This window comes from Salvelinus sp. IW2-2015, linkage group LG32, assembly GCF_002910315.2.
Source record: "Salvelinus sp. IW2-2015 linkage group LG32, ASM291031v2, whole genome shotgun sequence".
In the NCBI taxonomy this organism is placed as follows: Eukaryota; Metazoa; Chordata; class Actinopteri; order Salmoniformes; family Salmonidae; genus Salvelinus; species Salvelinus sp. IW2-2015.
The window spans coordinates 13,765,653-13,787,095 of record NC_036871.1 but is presented as its reverse complement, the minus strand read 5'-3'; the positions used below and the strand labels follow the sequence as shown (position 1 = coordinate 13,787,095).

At 43.5% G+C, this 21,443-nt stretch overlaps 1 protein-coding gene across 1 annotated transcript in view; it reads right to left on the bottom strand.

The window, feature by feature from the left end:
* Positions 1–21,443, bottom strand: part of LOC111957026 (xenotropic and polytropic retrovirus receptor 1 homolog) — a 33,420-nt gene that overhangs the window by 5,705 nt on the left and 6,272 nt on the right. The window contains exons 2-11 of the mRNA XM_023977739.2: positions 17,553–17,604; positions 5,693–5,794; positions 5,115–5,335; positions 3,842–3,991; positions 3,512–3,677; positions 3,207–3,394; positions 2,641–2,820; positions 2,178–2,340; positions 1,341–1,535; positions 844–1,010 (exon numbers count right to left, since the gene is read on the bottom strand). Coding sequence (XP_023833507.1) covers positions 844–1,010; positions 1,341–1,535; positions 2,178–2,340; positions 2,641–2,820; positions 3,207–3,394; positions 3,512–3,677; positions 3,842–3,991; positions 5,115–5,335; positions 5,693–5,794; positions 17,553–17,604 — 1,584 coding nt within the window. The remainder of the gene's footprint in view (positions 1–843; positions 1,011–1,340; positions 1,536–2,177; positions 2,341–2,640; positions 2,821–3,206; positions 3,395–3,511; positions 3,678–3,841; positions 3,992–5,114; positions 5,336–5,692; positions 5,795–17,552; positions 17,605–21,443) is intronic.

Here is a 21,443-nt window from a genome sequence, read left to right as displayed (position 1 = left end):
CAACTAGTATAACAGTCTGTGGCTAAAATGCTGCTAGCGGTACTGCAATGCCGTGCGCGACACTGAGAATTAATTTTCCAGAATCAACGTTCATTGATACTCCTGTTTTAGTACTGTCTGCTCTGTGTGAACTTTGAGCAGTTGAGGGTATGGTTAGAAAAGTTAACTTGTCCTCTGTTACAGTAAAATAATGTCTCAATGTGTTTGTGTCCATATGACCCATTCTGTTGGACCAAACATCAAATGCAAACAGCAAGTTGAAACTGCTTGTCAGAGAGGAAGAAGTGATCTCTCATCTTTGTTGTGCGAGTGTCAGGGGGAGGGGCTTGATGTGTGTGTGTGTGTGTGTGTGTGTCTGTGTGTAAACAGAGGAAGAGGCGAAAGCGAGAGGTTTCACAAATAAGCCAAATGCTTTTCTATGGGCTTATTTCGGACCTAAGCTTGTTGACTGCCTTCGCGCCTTTGGGACAACTCCAATTGTTAGGGCGGAGACATGAGCATCTTGTCATTATACTCCGATCGCTGGTGTAAATGGAAAGGTGCACACAGCAGAGAAGGAACGAAGGAGACGAGACCAAAAAGACAACATGAGAACAACGGACATAAACGCTCATGAAAACTAAAAAACTTGATTCTTGCGATACAGGCATTTGGAATATTGTGCAGAAACATACATTCAAATGAGTTACATATCGACCAGCCCTACATCCTCTCTGTTCCTCTTTGAGGCATATGTTTTTCCCGAACAGTGTGTGTGTGTGTGTATTTCTGTATATAGACGATTACCTCTACCCAACTTATATTCGTCATTTTGGTCATTATGGCTAAGAGGTGTACACTAACTTTCTGGGGGTAGACGATCTCCTCTCTGAGTATGGTGTTATCTCCTGCATTGCGGTCAAACAGGCCCCAGTCCATCTTCAGGTCCCACACCAGGGTGTAACAGGAACTGACTAATGAACAGCCAATCAGCAGGTAGAAGAAGATCTGGGTGTCCTCATGACGCACAGCTAGGAGGGGAGAGATATAGGGGTCAAGGGTCATATTCAATCACCCAAATCACTGATCAATCAACAAAGCAACCGCTCAATCAATGATTCAAGCATTTGGTCAATCAATCAACGTAGTGCATACGTATAAACTACAAACGTTATATTGCAAATACCATTACTGTCCTAATCTCTCCTTGTTAGTTGTTCCATTGTTTGTGGATCCTCTCTCCTCTTATGAGAATCATTGGTATATGCATGTCAACCGGTACAGTGGCCCAAAACAGTTCTGTACTAACGATATGTCATTTAGATCCCAGTCTAAGATGACTCTAAACATTCTCTCCATACCTTTGTGGGTGCTGTAGAGGGCAGCGAAGGTGACCACGAAGAAGGTGGTGGAGTATTTCCCGGCGTTGACCAGGTGTGGGAAGGCCCGTTTGGAGTCGCGGTAACGCCGCAGGCACTGCACAAAGCGGAACCAGGCCGGCAGACACTGGATCACTGCCCGCACGCCGTACGAGTACGAGTGACACACGCCTCCACCTATCAGAATACACATCGATTAGGAATTAACCAATAAAATTCAGCACACGTTATACAAGTTAGTGACAAACACCAGCACTTATCACAAAGCACATTATCAGTCAACCAATAAAATCTGCCAAATATCTTCCATTTAAATTCCTGTCTGTTGGATCAGACATTGAATTTATTTATAGGAATTCAATATACTCATGAGTTTAAGATGGAGTTGACTCCAACACTTAACACCCATGCAAATAATAACATCAACGGGATAAAATGTGCTTGAACAAGGCTAGTTGGTGGTATGTATGTTTATTTGGACTGGATAGTGTTTGGAGTGAGCTGTCTGTGGACTAGGTTATGTTTGTTTGGACTCGAGTTCACTTTGTTTGGACAAAAGTCTTGAGGGTATGTTTAGTGTGGGCTTGTTTTGACTGAGATTTGTATGTTAGGGTAAGGCTGCCTGTTGTGATGAGTGAGAGTGCGAAAGAGAGAGATACAGAGAGAGGAGACGGGGATAAAGGAGAGGAAGAGAGAAATGAAAGTAGCCACCAGAAATGAGAAAAGCTCTGATTGTTGAGCTGAGTGATTGAAAGTCAAACTAGCTTATTTTCCATAGAGCTTGGAGTGTGTTATTGTGTGTGTGTGTCTGTTGCTTACTGTCGCGCAGTAGCCCGTCTTGTTGCTTCCAGTCGAGCTCAAAGCTGTAGAAACAGATGAGGTACTCCAGGTCCATCAGAACCACCCCTAGAGAGTTGAGCTGGTCGGCCAGCCAGAAGTCTGCAAACTCTACCCTGTGGAACGGGGCTGTCACCACACGGAACTGGAGGAGAGGGAGGGATAGGGAGAAAGGTAGAGAGGTGGGGAATGGAGAGAGGGAAGAGAGAGATTGTGAGAGGGATATATATATATATATATATATATATATATATATATATATATATATATATATATATATATATATATATTACTGACTAAGGATGCATAGGACAACAAAGACAGAGCATTTGGCAACATAAAATGGTGCCCTTTCCCCCATCATGATGACAGGCACATGTTCAGACATGTTCAGCGGCCATATAACATTTGACAGTGCACTTCTTCGGCATTCTGAGCGTCTCACCAGCAGTTTGAGGAGCCAGAAGCGTGACTTGTAGTAGAGGGTCTTGAAGGGGTTGATGAGGAAGAGGAAGAAGAAGCCGTAGAGGACCAGCGGGTTGGCCTGCATGGGCACCAGGATGGACTTGGAGAACAGACAGGACAGGATGCTCACACACCACAGCACCCCCAGGAAACCAGCAATCTATGTGGAGGAGAGGAGGGAGAGGCAGGTTAACTGGTGTTGTAATTTGATTGAAAACGCAATCTATTAGTGTTCTACTGCTTAGGCAACAGCTGATTTGCTCCTTTCATGCCAATAAGGCTAGATTCAGTAACACTACACTAAATGTGACCATAAAAAGCCACATAGGTAATATGAACGATATGACTAAAACTCAACCAGTATCCAACAACAAACTTCTGGGACCAGACTAATATATGCGCCATTCATAAGACGCTTTTATCCAAAGTGACTTAGTTATGCGCGCATACATTTTACGTACGAGTGGCCACGGGAATCAAACCCAAAATCCTGACGTTGCAAGCGCCATGCTCTCCCAACTGAGCCACACGGGACCAAACTCTTACCTCAAAGAGGTGCTGGTGGGAGAGGTTGTTGCGGGGGTTGAGCTCGAAGATGAGCACATGGTTGACCCCCGCCTGGCGCCAGCCGTACGTGTTGATGCCCAGCAGGAAGAGGAACTCGATCAGCAGGAAGCCGCCGCGGTAGATCCTCACCAATGGCCACACGTTGGCATTCTCTATCACAACCACAGCTAGAGGGCAGGACGATTAATAACCCATTAATTAACGTCAGCGTTCCGTCAACAACTGAGATGTTAAATCCTGAACTAGAGCACTTAGAAATGGGGAGGGAGGGATGACGGACGTACCTGTGATGACGACGGTGACCATGAGGACGAGGAAGACGCCACAGTACAAGCCGACCCTAAAGGTGGTCCACGCCGGAGCAGGCTGTGCAGCACCCAGTGGGGGCACTCGTAGTCTCTTCATGGCTCTCTGTCTGTCTCCTCCCTCCAACTCTTGTGTTACCAGGGCCTGAGAGAACGGTGGAGACACAGCGAGAAAGGAAGAGATTGTCACAGCTAAAAGTTAAGACAAGATGATAAGCGAATAAAACTGAAATGATTATAGTACATTACTACTAGCCAATGCTTTTCATTGATAAGAGGGGGAAACAAAATGGCTGTCCAGTCCAGTACCTCCGTCTCAGAGATGAGCTGGGTGATCTTCTTGCAGGTGTAGAAGGGGGCCACCTCCACGTGGGCCACGCGCCAGTCGGCTCCCCGCGACGTCTCCAGGATCTTATCATGCTTCTTCAAGATCTTACGGAAACCTGTGAAGTTCAGATTCTGGGGAGAGGAGAAACAGTTGAAGGATTATAATAGGAGTCTCCCGGAGAATTTTTAGGACGTAAAACTTGTTGCAATGGATCAGAAGGTGACACAGGACAACAAGGTTAGGGTTAGCGGTAGTGTCTTGGGTTTGGTGATTAGGAGCTGGTACCTAACTTGGTAGTTCTGCAGCAGGATGAGGCTGAGGTAGTATCCAGAAATAGTGTATAGGGGGGTAGTATCTAGGGGTGGTGTCTACTAGGATTGGTTGGTATACCGTATACCGGGGTATTTAAAAAAACCACAGGAATGTTTTTCGATACCGTCAAAACAATTTCTTTGACGTTTTTCAATATGTTGGAATATTTGTAGCTACCTTTTAATACCTGCAGTCAACATGTGCAATACGTTAGGAGATAAAGCAGATTGCGTTCTTCGTTTCACATGATCTTACATTATGAAGCTTACTGTGGTTCCCCAGAACAGTTTGTTTGTAAATAGCACAATGGGAGAAAGCGAGAGCTGGTGAGTCCATAGCAGTCTATCTATCGACGAGTCTCTGTTGTGCAGCGCACATGAGGTGATGAAGTTACAATTCAATTCACTACTAAATGTTTGCCATCAGATATCTTATAATGTCTTTCTGCCAGAAGTCAAAGAGCTCTGGATGAGTTCTGTACAGCTGCCATTTTTTCCCTTTCTCCCAATTTCTCTCGTTCACATTCGCTTGTAAATGTCCACACTCACCGGAAATTACATTTGGTTGCTACTAGCTATGCTTGTATAGCTTTATGGGCTGGATTTTCCTGTCTTTGCAATTAGTTTGTTCGTTTTCGCACGTTAGCATTTAGCTAACAGCGTCTATGTGATTTCACTATTAGTTTGTGCTACTTTTGTTAGTATTCTGGTAATAGAGGACCAATGGGCTTTTCTTGTGTTTTTAGCACCCCCTTGTAGGCTATGCCAGTAATACCGTAAATCCCGGGATGAGTGAGGCACGGTTTTACAATATGAAAAATCGGATACCGCCCAAGTGTCTAAATTTGTAGTTGTGCAGCAGGATGAGGCAGTGTCTAAGGGGCAAGTGTCTAAGGGGCAAGTGTCTAAGGGGAAAGTGTCTAAGGGGCAAGTGTCTACTAACCTGGTAGTTCTGCAGCAGGATGAGGCTGAGGTAGAACTCTGAGAAGGCCAGTTGCAGGTCTTTGATGTTGCGGTGTTTGCAGCGCTCCTGCTGGGACAGGTGGAAGACGGCCTTGCGGCGGCGACGGAGGCCCTGCATGCTGCTCTCCCGCTGGGCATCCAGTGAAGACTGCAGCTCATTCTGCAGCGTGGCGAAACGGCGCTGGGCCTCGGCTAGCTTTTCTGGAGAGAGAGAGGGAGAGGGGGGAGGAAAGAAGAGAGGGAGAGGCAGGGTCATGGGAAGAAGGGGAGCGTGAGGGAGATTGTGTAAGAGGGAGGCAGTCTGATTCGGTCTCTGTTGCCTAACTATTGGTCTTTGGCAGGAAGATTCAGTACCTAAGGGATTCATGTTTGTCTTCTGACCAGATGGGCCATTAGTGGCCTAGACCTGTGGAGGAGAATGTGACTGTTTGCTAGTAATGCAATGTGAATGTGCTGTTGGTTTTTTGGTACAATCATAGAAATAGGCTAGCTAAGTAGAGAAACAAACTGTGGTTTGGTTATATCAGGTGCATGAAATCGAGCAACATGCACAGTTACCAGAGTAGAATGTGTTGATTTTGGCCAGCTCCTTTTCGCACGTCTGAAAGAACTTCTCCTCAAACTTGGCGTAGTACCTCTTGACTGTGTCCTCGTCGGTGACTGGAAAGACAGGAGAAGATTTGAAGCACAAGGAAAAAACTAGGTGTTATTCATCTTCTCTCTTTTCCAGACAAGCTGATGTTTGCAAATGTCTTTGAGACCTTGCTATTTTTGCCACGTGTGATATTGAGCAGTGATCCTTTCGCCAAAGATAGCCTAAACCCAGTCATTTCACATATTTCATGCATTTAAACACTAGCAGCCCATATTTAACTATCTAGTCAACTTAGAAAGCTTGTTTAGAAGGGAATACATCAAAACATGTGAAAACGACTGGAGTCTTAAGTGGACGTCAAACGTTCATCCTGCTGCACAGTCCCTATGGACGCTCTAGTCTAGAGCGCCTTGTTAAAATTGTGCTTAGGAGCATTTCTAAACTCTCTCCATGGTTAAAGTAGAAAGAAATGGATGTCATTATTGTAAACGTGTGTGAGTATGCTACATTTACTAACATCATATATTGGAGCGGCAGGGTAGCCTAGTGGTTAGAGCATTGGACTTGTAACCGAAAGGTTACCCCTTATTTCGAATGACACAAGCTTGCATTTTCACCACAACATTTAGTGGAATTAAACATCCGTTTTACGTCAGATTGGAGATGTTATTATAAAAAAGTGTATAGTTATCACGCCAACACTAAATGGATTGCTTGAATCAGATGAATATATTTGGTTAGGTACTGTTGGTTTTGTCATACGCGTCTGTCCGTCGCCGGACTTAACGCCATTGTCATTTTCAAACTTAAAATAGCACAGACAATTCGGGGCGCTCTCTGTATAAAAGTCGCTGGCCACAAACTAATACACGGATTTGACAGTCATCACTGAAACGAAAGCAACCCGTCACTATTTAGAACTACATGTGGCGAGACGATTCGTTGAAATTATCCAGTCAAAAGGTTTTTGCGTTTCCTATTTCATATTCATATCTACCATAAACATTTTCCTACATGGAAATTAGTTGATAAAAGCCTACTACAGGTTCTCATCTATCGACAGTTACATGTTGTATACCCAAGTTTGCGCTCTTTTCAAAGAAAAACCACAACAAACTATACCTGTCCCAGTTCCATTGATTTCAATACAATATCGATGCGAGTGACTCATTTGCACGCTCTATTGATTACAGTAGAACGAGCTAATCAATTTCAGTCTAGAGTGACCGATTGGTAAATATTGGTGCGTGAGCAGTTTTTAAAAAGTTACTAATTTTGCAAAATAGAGTAATCTGAACACAAGTGTAACGTGTGTAATTTTTGTCTTCGTCTTCAACATATCACAACATATTGCAGCATATTGATTATTATATTACATTTAAAAACAGTGTTTTGACACGGCTATAATTACAAATCCATGACAACAGGAAGCAGCAACAGTATAATTTTCAACTTATGATTTAGTAATATAAACTGTACCTTTTACATTCTTTTTCAGGATTCTACTTAATCAGGTCAGAACTAATGAACTAGCCCAAAAACATGTTAGGATATATTGATTTTGATGATATTAGTGTCTTGCCTACCCCTAAGTCTGCATTGACAGAGGATGTCCTAAGAGATGGTACGGTAGGTTATTGTGAGACTCCGTAGAGAGCAAGGTTTCTGTACATACATTACACACTGTCATTACTTAACCTCTCGAAGTTAGCTTATTCAGCACATTCAGGTGGCCTGACATGGTGGAGATGACACTGACAGTGTTATGACAATAGACAGCAGTTCTAGTACGTTCATAATGCTGAGAGCTCTTCTAGAATGTAGAACAGCTAGCCATGTTTGAGAGTTCACACACAGTAGAGGGTGAGAATGTTTTGATAGAGGTGAAAAGCAGTTTTGCAATGTTTGAAGGAAGAGAGCTAATGTTTCATAGAAGGCTAATATTTTCATGCAGAGAACACAGCAGTGGTAGAACTCTAGACTGCTGCGAGAAGCTGAAACGGTTCCAATTTGTACGGGAAGGAAATATGTTGGACATGTACATTGTGTTCTTTGCTCCTGGTCCTCTTGGAGGCCCTGCAGTGTGAGCAGGCTTTTGTCCCAGCTTAGCACTAAAACACCCGATTTCACATTGTGGATTAGTTGAATCAGGTGTTTAAAAGAGTGTTACACTTGAGACTGAAGCCTGCACACATTTCAGCTTTTTAGGAACACTGGTCTAAAGCAGGGGTATTCAACCGGGGGTCTGGAGGTATTGAATGACATACCTACAGTAGAAAACAGGAGAATATCTTATTTCGAATGACGTCAACTTTATTTCTCAACTCCTAATATTGAGCAAATTGGGTGGTTCAACGAAATGAGTGTCTTTTGCATCCCTTTGATATTTTAAGTATAAATTGTGCAACAATATTGAATTTTAAAAGCCTGTTATATTCCATGAAGTGCCCTTTAATATAGACCACATGGAGAATTCAATAAATCAGATTTTTTTTCTGTATATGAATAAAGATTTACTAAATTGTCAAAATTCTGCATTTTGACATGCCCTCCGTGCAACCTCTGACTTGTAGGAAGACTTTAACCAACATTTCTCCAAGTTTTCACCATCACTGTGAAGACCTAGTTATTTTGTTGCTTTGACAGTCATTTCTGAAGATTATTATTTACTTGTGATTCAAAATCTGTACCTCATTTCAAGGTCAACCCTGTTACCTTAAAGTGTGGTGTCAGGAAAATAACCTCACACTCAATGTCAACAAAAGAAAGATGATCGTGGACTTGAGGGAGCAGCCCCCTATCCACATCGACGGGACAGTAGTGGAGGGTGGAAAGTTTTAAGTTCCTCGGCGTACACATCACGGACACACAGAAATGGTCCACCCACACAGACAGCGTGGCTGAAGAAATTTGGCTTGTCACTAAAGACACTCACAAACTTTTACAGATGCACAATCGAGGGCATCCTGTCGGGCTGTATCACCGCCTGGTACGGCAACTGCTCCGCCCATAACCGTAGAGGGTAGTGAGGTCTAAACAACGCATCACCGGGGACAAACTACCTGCCCTCCAGGACACCTACACCACCCGATGTCACAGGAAGGCCAAAAAGATCAAAGGACAACAACCACCCGAGCCATTGCCTGTTCACCCCGCTATCATCCAGAAGGCGAGGTCAGTACAGGTGCATCAAAGCGGGGACCGAGAGACTGAAAAACAGCTTCTATCTCAAGGCCATCAGACTGTTAAACAGCCATCACTAACATTGAGTGGCTGCTGCCAACATACTGACTCAACTCTAGCCACTTTAATAATGGAAAAATTTATGTAATAAATGTATCACTAGCCACTTTAAACAATGCCACTTGATATAATGTTTATACATTACTCATCTCATATGTAAATACTGTACTCTATACCATCTACTGCATCTTGCCTATGCCGTTCGGCCAACACTCATTCATATATTTTTATGTACACATTCTTATTCATTCCTTTACACTTGGGTGTATAAGGTAGTTGTTGTGAAATTGTTAGGTTAGATTACTTGTTAGATATTACTGCATGGCCGGAACTAGAAGCACAAGCATTTCGCTACACTCGCATTAAAATCTGCTAACCATGTATGTGTATGTGACAAATAAAATTTGATTTGACCTATAGGCAAACAGACTAGATTTAATTTTTTTTTTTATAGCTTGCATCCAACTGCCCCTCTCTGTTGCACACAAGCTTCCATTTTCCCTGTCACAAGGGGATTTATGGCTGATGTTGTCACGATCGTTGGTTGAATTAATAGACCAAGGCGCAGCGTACTTAGAGTTCCAGATGTTTAATAAGTATGAAACTCACCAAAAACAAAACAGAAGAAAACGAAACGTGATGTTCTGGGCTGCTCACAGGCAGCTACACAAAAACAAGATCCCACAAAAACCCAGTGGGAAATGGCTGCCTAAATATGATCCCCAATCAGAGACAACGATAGACAGCTGACTCTGATTGGGAACCATACCAGGCCAACATAGAAATGAAAAAAACTAGACTACCCACCCTAGTCACACTCTGACCTAACCAAAATAGAGAATAAAAAGGGTCTCTAAGGTCAGGGCGTGACAGATGTAAGGTTAAATCTTTAACCCTCTTACTTTATTTGGTACTTATTGTATTTCACCTCGATGGGAACACGTATTTTATTAAAGTTGAACATGTGCTCTTTATGACAGAATGTAAACATTTGAATGCAAACAAAATGCAAACAAATTTTTCACTGTCACACATCTCAAAAGGCACCGAATTCACGGAACGATCCAATTTCACTATCTGGAGTATCTGAAAAAGCGAACAGACTACTATTGTGATATTGCTGCTGGTAAACTTTCTTGACTTGGACATTAATATTTGCCAACACATGACTAACCTCTGTTTAACCAGCTAAACAGCTGCTCTTATCCAAAATGTGTTTTAGAGTTACCCTTCTAGCTAATAGGCTATGTTAGAGTTTACACTTCTACTTCAATTACATTGTGGGGAGGTCAAACTCATGAAAAACAATCTACCAAAGCTATCCATTTTTAAAATGAAAATTCCTTCTCCTTGCCATTTTTCATTCACCTGATGATACGACATGTTAATCTGTATTTTTTGCTAATGTATGATGGGGCTCCCTGGGCCGCCGGTTTGACAGAGGGGGGTCCCTGGTCTAACGTCATTTAAAGAAAGTTCAGTATGTGCCTCGATACAGTGCTGCCCCACTCCTGTAATACATCAGAAGGCCAGCAGAAGGAGCCGTTGGCGAGAGGGCAGCAGGTTGGTTCCGAGTAATTCCCAGTGTTACAATATTAGGTTCACTTACAGTAGAGCTATGGGTAGTCCAGACAGGTGCCTCTGACTCAGTGTCTGAGCACTATCTGTGAGTCAGAACAACCAGACTGTGGTCTGGAAAAGACTGGGTGGGTGTCAGGGATATTTCAAGGAGTCTACGTGCTCATGTAGGGTTCCATGTACGTTTTTATCAGGTGCATTTGTGCTTGGATAGATTAGAAACTGGCACATACTGTGGCCCCCCACTGGAGTTAAGGAAAATGGCGACCCCTGTATTACGTCCTCGATGACTTGGATTCCTGAAATCGATTTTTAAACTATGGTACATAATCTCATGTATTTTGTAGGTCCAAAGATGCTGAAATGAACTAGAAATGTGATAGGCTGGGAGGATCTGAGAGGAAAGGATTCATCGCCCTAATCGTCTTTTGCCTTAGATGATAAACGCTGATTCATAACAAAACGCTCATCCTTCCGCTTTCTGCAGAACGAGTCTATCATGAATACATTACACACGCAAGGACACATGCATTCAGATATTTGCAGCAAAAGATAAATCACTGGAAGGGTTTTTTCTGGATCAAAATGAGGCTTAGACAAAGGGTGTGGTCAGCCAGTCAGAGCAGCTGAATTCTGGCCGGTCCCTGGGCAACAACAATTGAGGCCCCCCATCTTGGCGGTGTAGTGTTTTATTTTTTTCAGTTTTAAAGCTAACTTCCTGCAATTCTACACGTTACCATGGAGCTGAGAGAAAAGGTTGCCGTTTCAATGCCAATTTCATGCACTTTGCCATGGCTAATGCAGTGTTCTAATGCTCAAACATAATAACAAGATCAATACTCCTGAATTGGACTTAGGTAGCCCGAAAAAAAAACATGTAGGGAGCCTGTCCAAGGATTTTCAATGCAGAAAAATCCCTGCACTGGTCTGCAACAACAACAAAATGCTATGAGAGAGAGAGAGAGCGAGAGAGCGAGGTCATCGTTAGAGTCTGAATACCACTGGAGGAAGAGAGGATGGGGAGAATGATGGATGAGTGAATGAATATAATAGCTAAAAGATACAACTCAGAACACTCCCTGTAGAACTGTATGCTGAACAGGATGTTAGTCTGTGGTAGTGCCGTTGGCGGGAAAGTCTCCAAATATCCCTTTTACTGGCCTTTCAGGCTCTCTCTGTTTTGCACGTGTCTTCAGTCAAAAGGTCGTAGAGAAATTTAATAGGTCGAAATGTAAACATTTGGAGAGATTTTTAAAATTTATACAAAGGATCTTCACAGTGCTTTCCCCTACTGTCCTCTAAGCTTCGGTGATGTCTCAGTTCGCTAAATCTAGCGGATGACAAAAACAAGTTAAAAGTTTTGAGGGAGAAATACATTTTACATAGATGGGTAATGACAAGATTTTAATTTCTTTCTTCACATAAATGTATGTGTTATGACTCCAGTTTCCTGACTCCAGTTTCAATACACAGTGACACATGATGACCAAATCTGAGTGGGGACTATCCAAGAGGGGTTGTTGTGAGTCTGCAGATTAAATAGAGCTCATTTTATTAAAAGATATGCTATTTTATCTCAGACAGGCATCGACTGTGGCTGAATCATGGACTAAATTGACAGTTTTTCCTCAATGTCCCTTTTCTTGTTTTTCCTTTGTCTTTGGCCATATATATAGATAGATAGATCTATATATATATATATATATATATATATATATAGATCTATATAGATATATCTATATATAGATCTATATATCTATATCGCAACTGGACAAAGGGGCAGAAGATATTGCTTGAATACCAATGGGATCTTAATATTATTGAATTGCTATGAACCGCTCAATAGGCTATGTGCTGCCTCTGCTATATATCACCCAATAAAACCCTTCTCTGGTGTGATGTTGTTTATCAAGTTCAATGTACACAAAGTGTACAAAACATTAAGAACACCTTCCTAATATTGTGTCCGCCCCCGCCCCCCTCCCTTTGCCCTCAGAACAGCCTCGATTCAGTCGGGGCATGGACTCTAAAAGGTGTTGAACGCGTTCCAAAGGGACGCTGGCTCATGTTGACTCCAATGCTTCCCACAGTTGTCAAGTTGTCTCGATGTCCTTTGGGTGGTGGACCATTCTTGATACACACGGGGAAACTGTAAAGTGTGGAAAAACCCAGCAGCATTGCAGTTCTTGACACAAACCGGTGCGTCTGGCACCTACTACCATACCCCGCTTAAAGGCACTTAAATCTTTTGTCTTGCCCATTCACCCTCTGAATGGCAAACATAAACAATCAATGTCTCAAGGCTTAAAAACCCTTATTTAACCTGTCTCCCCCCTTCATCTACACTGATTGAAGTGAATTTAACAAGTGACATCAATAAGGGATCATAACTTTCACCTGGTCAGTCTGTCATGGAAAGAACATGGTGTTCATAATGTTTTGAACACTCAGTGTATAGTGTAAGAAGTTGAACTCCTGGGTTGATTACGGTTATCAACTGCCCCAGGGCATGGTAACTGCCCCAGGGCATGGTAACTGCCCCAGGGCTCAGAGCATGGTAACTGCCCCAGGGCATGGTAACTGCCCCAGGGCATGCAAACAGCCACTGTAGTACTGGTAGCCAGCACCTGTATAACTGGTTTGGGTAACTCTATATACCTCTACAGAACTGGGTCACTGAGGCCGTCTGGGCCCTGAGGAGGGCTGACAAGATTGGAGATACACACCAACCAATCTATACACAGCTGGGTGACACACTGCCAAATCACAGGAGCGCCTGAGTAGTAGGCACACATTGTTGGCCTATTTGGTTGAAGAAAGACCCTTAAAACAATTTTGACACGGTGGGTAAGATGGTGGTGGCAGTGAAGTCAGACTTGTGGGCGTGCTGGTGAAGTGACATCATGATGTCTGTGTGTGAAAATTAACGGGCGAAACCAACCTCACAAGTCTGCAAACCTCAGCTGTTTCCAAGGACCATCATTAACTTTTCAATTACATTCAATTTAGCCTAAAATGGGCCTGTGATTATCGTTAGTCTGCCATGGCAAATAACAGCCATTTACACCCAGTTCTGGCACACACACGTAATGGCACAAAAACAGCAGCCGAGATAATCAACACACACCCACACACATATTCATAAGCAACAGCCATTCATAACTGTCATTTACCACACGTGGGTAGTTCGCATCCTCGCTCCCGTTCTCTCTGACACACTCACACAACACACGGACAAACAGCTGCAGCGATCACAACAATCAATTCACTCATAGTTCTATTGTCATCTGTTGATTGGAAGAAGAAGGGAAAAAAACGATGCCTTTCGGCCTAATTCATGTAGTGAACGCATCTACGGTGTATCATAGTGATGAAAACAAAGACGACTGCAGTCTGCAGTTGAGAGTTTGGAAAGGGTAGGCCTACTGAACAAAGAGCTAAGGGTATTAACAAAAATCAAAAACACTTGGTTGGGAGTTTCACAGTGTGCGGACTGCGGTGTCTTCTTGGTTATATAACACCGGTTGGTTACTACATTGCTATTACAGTAAACACACTGAGAGCATAACAGTGTCCCAATACTTTTTTGCCGACGCACTGATGAGTCGAGTTTCAACTTGGGCAACACTCCAGGCCATGTGTCCACTGTCCAGCCATAGCAACGGCACCTACAGACCCAGAGATCGGCTCGCTCCAATCCTATCAGTGGCAGTGATGTTGAACTATGACCTCAGATGAACACAGGAATCTGTGTTTGTTTTTGCGCCGAAGAAACCCAGGGATATACAGTGTCTTCAGAACGTGTTCAACCCCCTTGACGTTTTCCACATGTTGTTGTGTTACAGCCTGAAATGAGATTGTGTCACTGATCTACACAATACCCCATGATGTCAAAGTGGAATTATGTTTTTAAGAAATGTTCACAAATTAATCAAACATTAAAAGCTGAAATGTCTTGAGTCAATAAGTATTCAACCCCTTTAGGCTTGCCATAACAAAGTTCAGGAGTAAAAATGCTTAACAAGTCACAAAATAGGTAGGATGGACTCCGTGTGCAATATTAGTGGTTAACATTATTTTTTTTAATGACTAACCCATCTCTAGACCCCACACATACAGATAATTGTAAGGTCCCTCAGTCGAGTAGTGACTTTTAAGCGCATATCCAACCACAAAGACCAAGGAGGTTTTCCAATTCCGTGCAAAAAAGGGCACCTACCTAATGGCACCACCTATCTTTTTATACATCCCTTTGAGCATGGTGAAGTTATTAATTACGCTTTGGATGGTGTATCAATACACCCAGTCACTACAAAGATACAGACGTCTTCCTAACTCAGTTGCTGGAGAGGAAGGAAACCGCTCAGGGATTTCACCATGATGCCAATGGTGATTTTAAATCAGTTACAGAGTTTACCTGGGGCGGCAGGTAGCCTAGTGGTTAGAGCATTGGACTAGTAACCGAAAGGTTGCAAGATAGAATCCCCGAGCTGACAAGGTAAAAAAAACTGTCGTTCTGCCCCTGAACAAGGCAGTTATTGAAAATAAGAATTTGTTCTTACTGACTTGCCTAGTTAAATAAAAAATAATAGCTGTGATGGGAGAAAACTGTGGATGGATCAACAACATTGTAGTTACTCCACAATAGTACTAACCTAAAATATTCCAAAACATGCATCCTGTTTGCAATAAGGCACTAAAGTAAAACTGCAGCTTTGTCCTGAATAGAAAGCGTTACGTTTGGGGCAAATCCAACACATCACATTCCAAATACTTCATATTTTCAAGCATGGTGATGGCTGCATCATGTTATAGGTATGCTTGTCATCGATAAGGACTGAGGAGTTTTTCAGGATAAAATAAACTGAATAGAGCCAATCCTAGAGGACAACCTGATTCAGTCTGCTTTCCAACAGACACTTGGAGACAGCAGGACAATAACCTAAAACAACAGGCAAAATCTACACTGGAGTTACCAAGACGACATTGAATGTTCCTGAGTGGCCTAGTTACAGTTTTGACTTAAATCAACTTGAAAATCTATGGCAAGACTTGAAAATGGCTGTCTAGCAATGATAAACAACCAATTTGACAGAGCTTGAAGAGCTTTAAAAAGAATAATGGCAACTCACTCCCCGTACACTCCCCGTGCGCAAAGTTTTTAAGAGACATACCCGTTAAAACACCCCTAGAGTAATTTGACGTGACTTTGAATATTGAATAGCAATCTGTGTGTTTTATGCTAGAGACATAGTTTCTTTAAGTGGTATTCGTTTTTACCCTGTTATTTAGAACCTGACGGACAACTATAAAAGCTCAAACCAAAAGTGTATTCACCCACTGGCCCAGACAGCTGAACAGACAAAGACATGTTCCCACCAGCACAAGTGTATATACCCCAATTTAGGTGAACTCTCCTCCTTCCCTCTAAACATTACATATTTATTGCTAGGCAGGAAGCTAAGTGATGTGGCTAATAAACTGTTCCTTCTTTCTCCCGTCATGTGACCTGACCTGACCTCATACCCCCATTCCTCACTAATCCACAGCTCTCCACCCTATCAGTGACCGCAAGCATGTGATTGCCTTTCCCTCACACAGTAACATTCCAAGCCCCTGGCTCATATCCAACCTTAATTGACTCCACCATATTCATAACCAATAACTTCTGGTGTAACAACCAGACTGTGGCCCTGGTTGTTATGCGGTATATGGCCAATATACCACGGCTAAGGGCTGTGTCCAGGCACTCGGCGTTGCGTCGTACATAAGAACAGCCCTTAACAGTGGTATATTGGCCATGTACCACACCTCCTCGGGCCCTATTGCTTAAATATACCTACAGGGTTCCTAAAATTCAAAATCAAATAGCTAAATGATCCATGGTATGACCATTTGAAAATATATGTTAGCTTAGTAGATATCGCAAACCAAGGGCTTAGACCTATAGGAGTTATTTTTTATTCCACGTAGACAGAGTATTTTGTGTAGATCATTGATTAAAAAAAATACAATTAAATCAATTTTAATCCCACGGTGAGTGGCTAAAGTATTTGAAATGATTTCAAATAGTATTTGAACCCAGGTCTAACACACAGACATGCACACGTTTGATAGAAAACCATTTCTATCCCTTGAAAGAAGCTACACTGTACAATACTCAACCTACAAGCCTTCTCGGGTCCCCTCAAGCTTTGACTCGCCTAACGCCTCTAACTTCAGGCACATCTCAGGGTTGACAGATACCAACTCTTTTCACCCTAATCAGCTACACTATACAATCCTCCACCTGCATGTGTGTACTGCAGTTCCCTCCAGCTTTGACTGTGTTCCAGACCTCAGGCTCCTACAAAAAGGTGTTGACAGGCGAGTGGAACAAAGTAGCCTCTGTGGCCTGGTCAAACGTAACAAGCTGGATTAAGTCTTCAAGCTCACAATGCCACGCAGACACCACAGGGAACTCTTAACAAAGGACCATGACACGTTGCACTGAGAATCGCGCTGTAGAAATGGATTAGCCGTCCAATAAACTGAGGACAGCTATGATGACGCCAGCGACAATAGAAAAAGTCTGGAGCAAAGCATTCTGTCATTCTCCTTGCTGTTAGACCAAAGACTGATGGACAGAAGCATCGTTTAAAGGAAAGAGGGGTATTTGAGGGATGAAGTTTGCTTATTGTGCACTTTTCTTCCTCTCCCTGGCTCAACGCTCTTCCTCTGCTGTCTTTCCTTCTCTCCATTTTCCACTTTGCCCAGCGCTTTTCTCTCCTGGTCTATCTAATGCAGGTGATTGACTTTGTTCTTGCATTGATATCTTCAGCAGTTTGATACTGAAAGGCCATGGGTTACCTAATAGTGGTGTGTTGGGGGGGACGTGGGGGTCAGGGTTGGGCCCTAATAGTGTGCAATATGCACGTACACTGCATGTGCATGTGCATGTGCACGTACACACACACACACACACACACACACACACACATACACACACAGAGCTTATTTTACCTTCGATAGAGGGTGCCTGGTCCTGGGCAGAATACAGCATATCCTTGAAAGCCTGCAGAGCAGAAATAGAAAAACAAGAAAGGGGTAAATAAAATTATAATAAAAATCACTAACCTAACTAATCGGATGACACATAAAAAGGCCTAATGCACTGCAGACATTTTGTTTGAGGCGACATTATTTACGTTTCAACCTGTAAACACTTTAAATGATGCACTTTAGGTGCACACATGTAAGCCTACAGCACAATGTGTTATAACAGCACATGATACAGTGCGACTATTTTACTCGCATATGCGCCTAAATGGTTTGCTGTGCGACCCAGAATATTTATTTAGGAGCACCAGTGCGCCTAGAAATATGAAGGATTATTACCTCATATTTTTCATTCTCCTCAATGTCTGTGTGTCCCCCTACATTTTTTTGTTTTGTTACTTAGACGCACACGTCCTCCTTGTAAAAAAAGCTCAGCGTAGAGCCCTGTGATGTGCTGTGGTGTATGACTCATGACGCTGCCGCTCCTTAACATGTGGGCAACCAGATTATTCCACCGCTGACTAGCTAAAACAGCCAGAGAATTTCTGCCCAGGAGCAAGCAGGCAGGCACAGAGGTAGACAGACAGAGACCAGAGAGAGAGACCAGAGACAGTACAACCAGCCAGCCAGCCAGCGGAAGCAGCCGAGCTGCGTGATAAAAACGGGTCATGCAAATCTAACAATAGAGAAGAAAGGTGAAAAAGGGGAAGTGTTCTGTCCCAGCTTTCCTTGGCATCAGGATGACAAAGGAAACAGTCAAGGTTATTCTGGTGCATCACGGAACCAATCACACAGAACAGAACGTGCTTTTTTGAAGCCCTAGCCCCCTAGCCAGAGTCCAGACAATGGGTTCAGAATAGACAGTCAGCAGCAGATAGCTACTGCAGTCTTTCTACATCTCTGTGTGTGTGTCCCGGAGTGCAGAGAACAAGAAGCCCCTCGTTATTGTGGAGAAGCCTGTGAGACAGACGACAATACAAGTCCTCGGTGCCAATAGAGCCGCATGGTCAAGGTCACTCAGGCTCTGCTGAATGAGTGGATTCAGTAGATCTACAAACAAGAGCAACAAATGAAGAGAATGAATGGACAAATGATTGGGAAAGAAGTCTAGTTCACTGGAAGACAACCTATTGGTTGTTGTACCGACATGGACAAGTGCAAACAGGAGTTTCAAAGTCGTGCCTGTTTTATTTCTGCCCATGGTGGATAATGAGCATGTGGTGCTGTCTGTGCATGACCTGGGATCAGTCACTGCGCTTTGGGTTCGTTGGCATACTTGTGTTGTGTGGGAGTGTTTGGAGTTTCTGTGTGTGTGTGTGTGTGTGTGTGTGTGTGTGTGTGTGTGTGTNATATATATATATATATATATTTGGGTGTCACGCTTATAATAGGATTACATCTATTCTATGACGCACAAGCCAAGACACAGGCGTAGGTTGTCTATAAACTATTAACTACTAGTGAGTTAGCCACTGCATCTCCAATGTGAGCTTGTAAACCATAATCAGGGTCATATTCATCAAACAGAAGAAAAAAAATGACTGAAAAAGGAAGGGACTACCTGAACGGGTCCAATAAGAAACTTGTTTTTGTTTTCCGTTGCAAACCGTTTTGCCCTAATGAATACGACCCACCCTTGCTTTCTGCAATGACAACAGCGATAATCATAAACTGTGACTTTAATGGTTCGGTGTAACTCGCATCAGGTGACAGCCAGCAGCCAGAAAATCGGCTGACACCAGCGTTCCACAAGAGCGAAAGAAACAGCAGTGTAGACAACAACAGAGGTCACACAGACAGTACTAAGACTGGCACTTGTTGTTATTCTCAATGACAATCGTAACCACAGTCACACACACATGAATACAGAGAGACATGAATATGGCACGCAAACACATGAATGCGCACACAGTCACACAGGGTCAATCTGACGTCTGCATTGGCCGTGCAGCATCCTATGGTGACACGGCCTCTGCAGAAGTCCGGGCGTTCATACTGCTTGCGCTTCGCCGAGCAGCGCAGAGCTGTTGTCAAGGAAGTGAGTTAGTTTATACTGGACCTCCCGCCCTCACCTACCATCAACCAATCATGTCAATGCGGAGCTTTATATGTAACCCTCCGCGTTGTTACAAAATTTGGGCGGCGCACGGCGATGCGGTACAGAGCTCCATTTGGACTCTGTGTGCTACCGGAGGCTCCGCAATTGCATCACATTCTTCATACAGGGCCTCCGACCACATTTCAGGTATAAATCGGCTTTAAGCCTCAGCCCGTTTCCCTGCTGAATCTAATTCAGAGGCAGTACAGTGCTCTGCTCATACAGAATGGTGAAGCAGAGGCCAGCTTCCCTCTTGCCCTAAGAGAGAGAGATCAGTGAACAAATACAACACCTATATTCTCAGAGCTGCACATGCATGCACTCACACACATGCATACGTGTGTGTGTGTGCTGTCTCTTATACACATCTAGATGTGTAAGTCTATCCTACCTAGATGGAGGATAAAATGACTTGTACTAGTTTATACCTATTCTCTTAGAACTTGGCTAGATCAGATAGGATCTCAGAAACAGTCAATAGCGAGACAGCGTGAGAATCAACATACTAGGGGCCCATCTGTGTATTCCTCCATCTTAGCTGTGGTCTTCTGTGAGGGGTTGGTTGTGTTCCAGCTCATCTCCACACAGTCGGACCGTACATATCATCAGACTGCTAGCCTATATCATATTAATGTGGTTCCAAAGATGTAAAACACTTCAAGGCATTGTGAAATCTGATCATTTTGCACAGTGCGGCGGGCTGGAACGCGACCAGTGTCTTTCTTACTTTGCCCTGTAGCTGAGCCAGTTGAGGACAGTGATATGACCCCGCCGTGAGCCTGGTCCCTGCTCTGCACCCCACGAAGACGGTCACAGGACTCTCCCTGTGAGAGCGAGGGCTAATATAAAATGGAACAGTCCACCGTTGAACGCTCCAGTAGTTTTATTAGAAACATTCATTTTGACCACACGGGAAGGCCTGAAGAAGACCCCTTTGTGGTAAAATCATTGCTAGTAAGTAAAACCACGGGAACATTTAGCTCCTAGGCTTAACCGTGAGAAACGTGTCTTCCTCTTTTTCACATGACGTTTTCTACCCTTGTTTTGTACTACTTTCAAACTAGCAGTCCAGTGTTTCCCTAGGGTTGTTCGGTTTTAAAATGGTGACTGTGAGGAACAGATAGATTTTGACTGAGCAGCAAATTGTTTGTGGCACAGATGGTAGGGATGATAACAGCAACAGAGGCAGCGATGGCATGACGTGGTCTGCTTACAAAGCTCCCCAACTGTCATGCGACACTCAGCATATAGCCTTACAAGACAGGGCGCCGTGCTACTTGTGTAGCGAAAGCCCACGCTTTCCCACACTACCCACGGTGTGTGGGTGTGTACGTGACAAAGAGGGCAACTGCCCCTGCTTGAGCCTGTGTCTGTGCAGTAAGTGTATCAGCGGGTGCTAAAGCGTAAGTTTCCTAAAGAAAGCAGAACACTACAGGCAGGCGATTATCCCTTTAGCCCAACCTCCCTCCATCCTCCCTCTTCTCTGACGCTGTACTCCTGTTGGCCTTTCACAGGTCTGTGGTATCTTTGCATATGGCTGTACTCACACAGCATAGACCGTAATACAGGCCAAACAACAACACAAGGCCAGCAAAAATCAAAGCAGAGTGGACTGTGGAAGTGTGTGTGTGTATTTGGCTACACCAGGAGGAGTCTAGGAGACAGAGCCTGGTTAGAATGAACAGTCAAGTTGAGTGACTTCTGACTACAACTGACCGCTCACTCTGTCTGCAATCTCACTGCATTAGTCTGCCTAA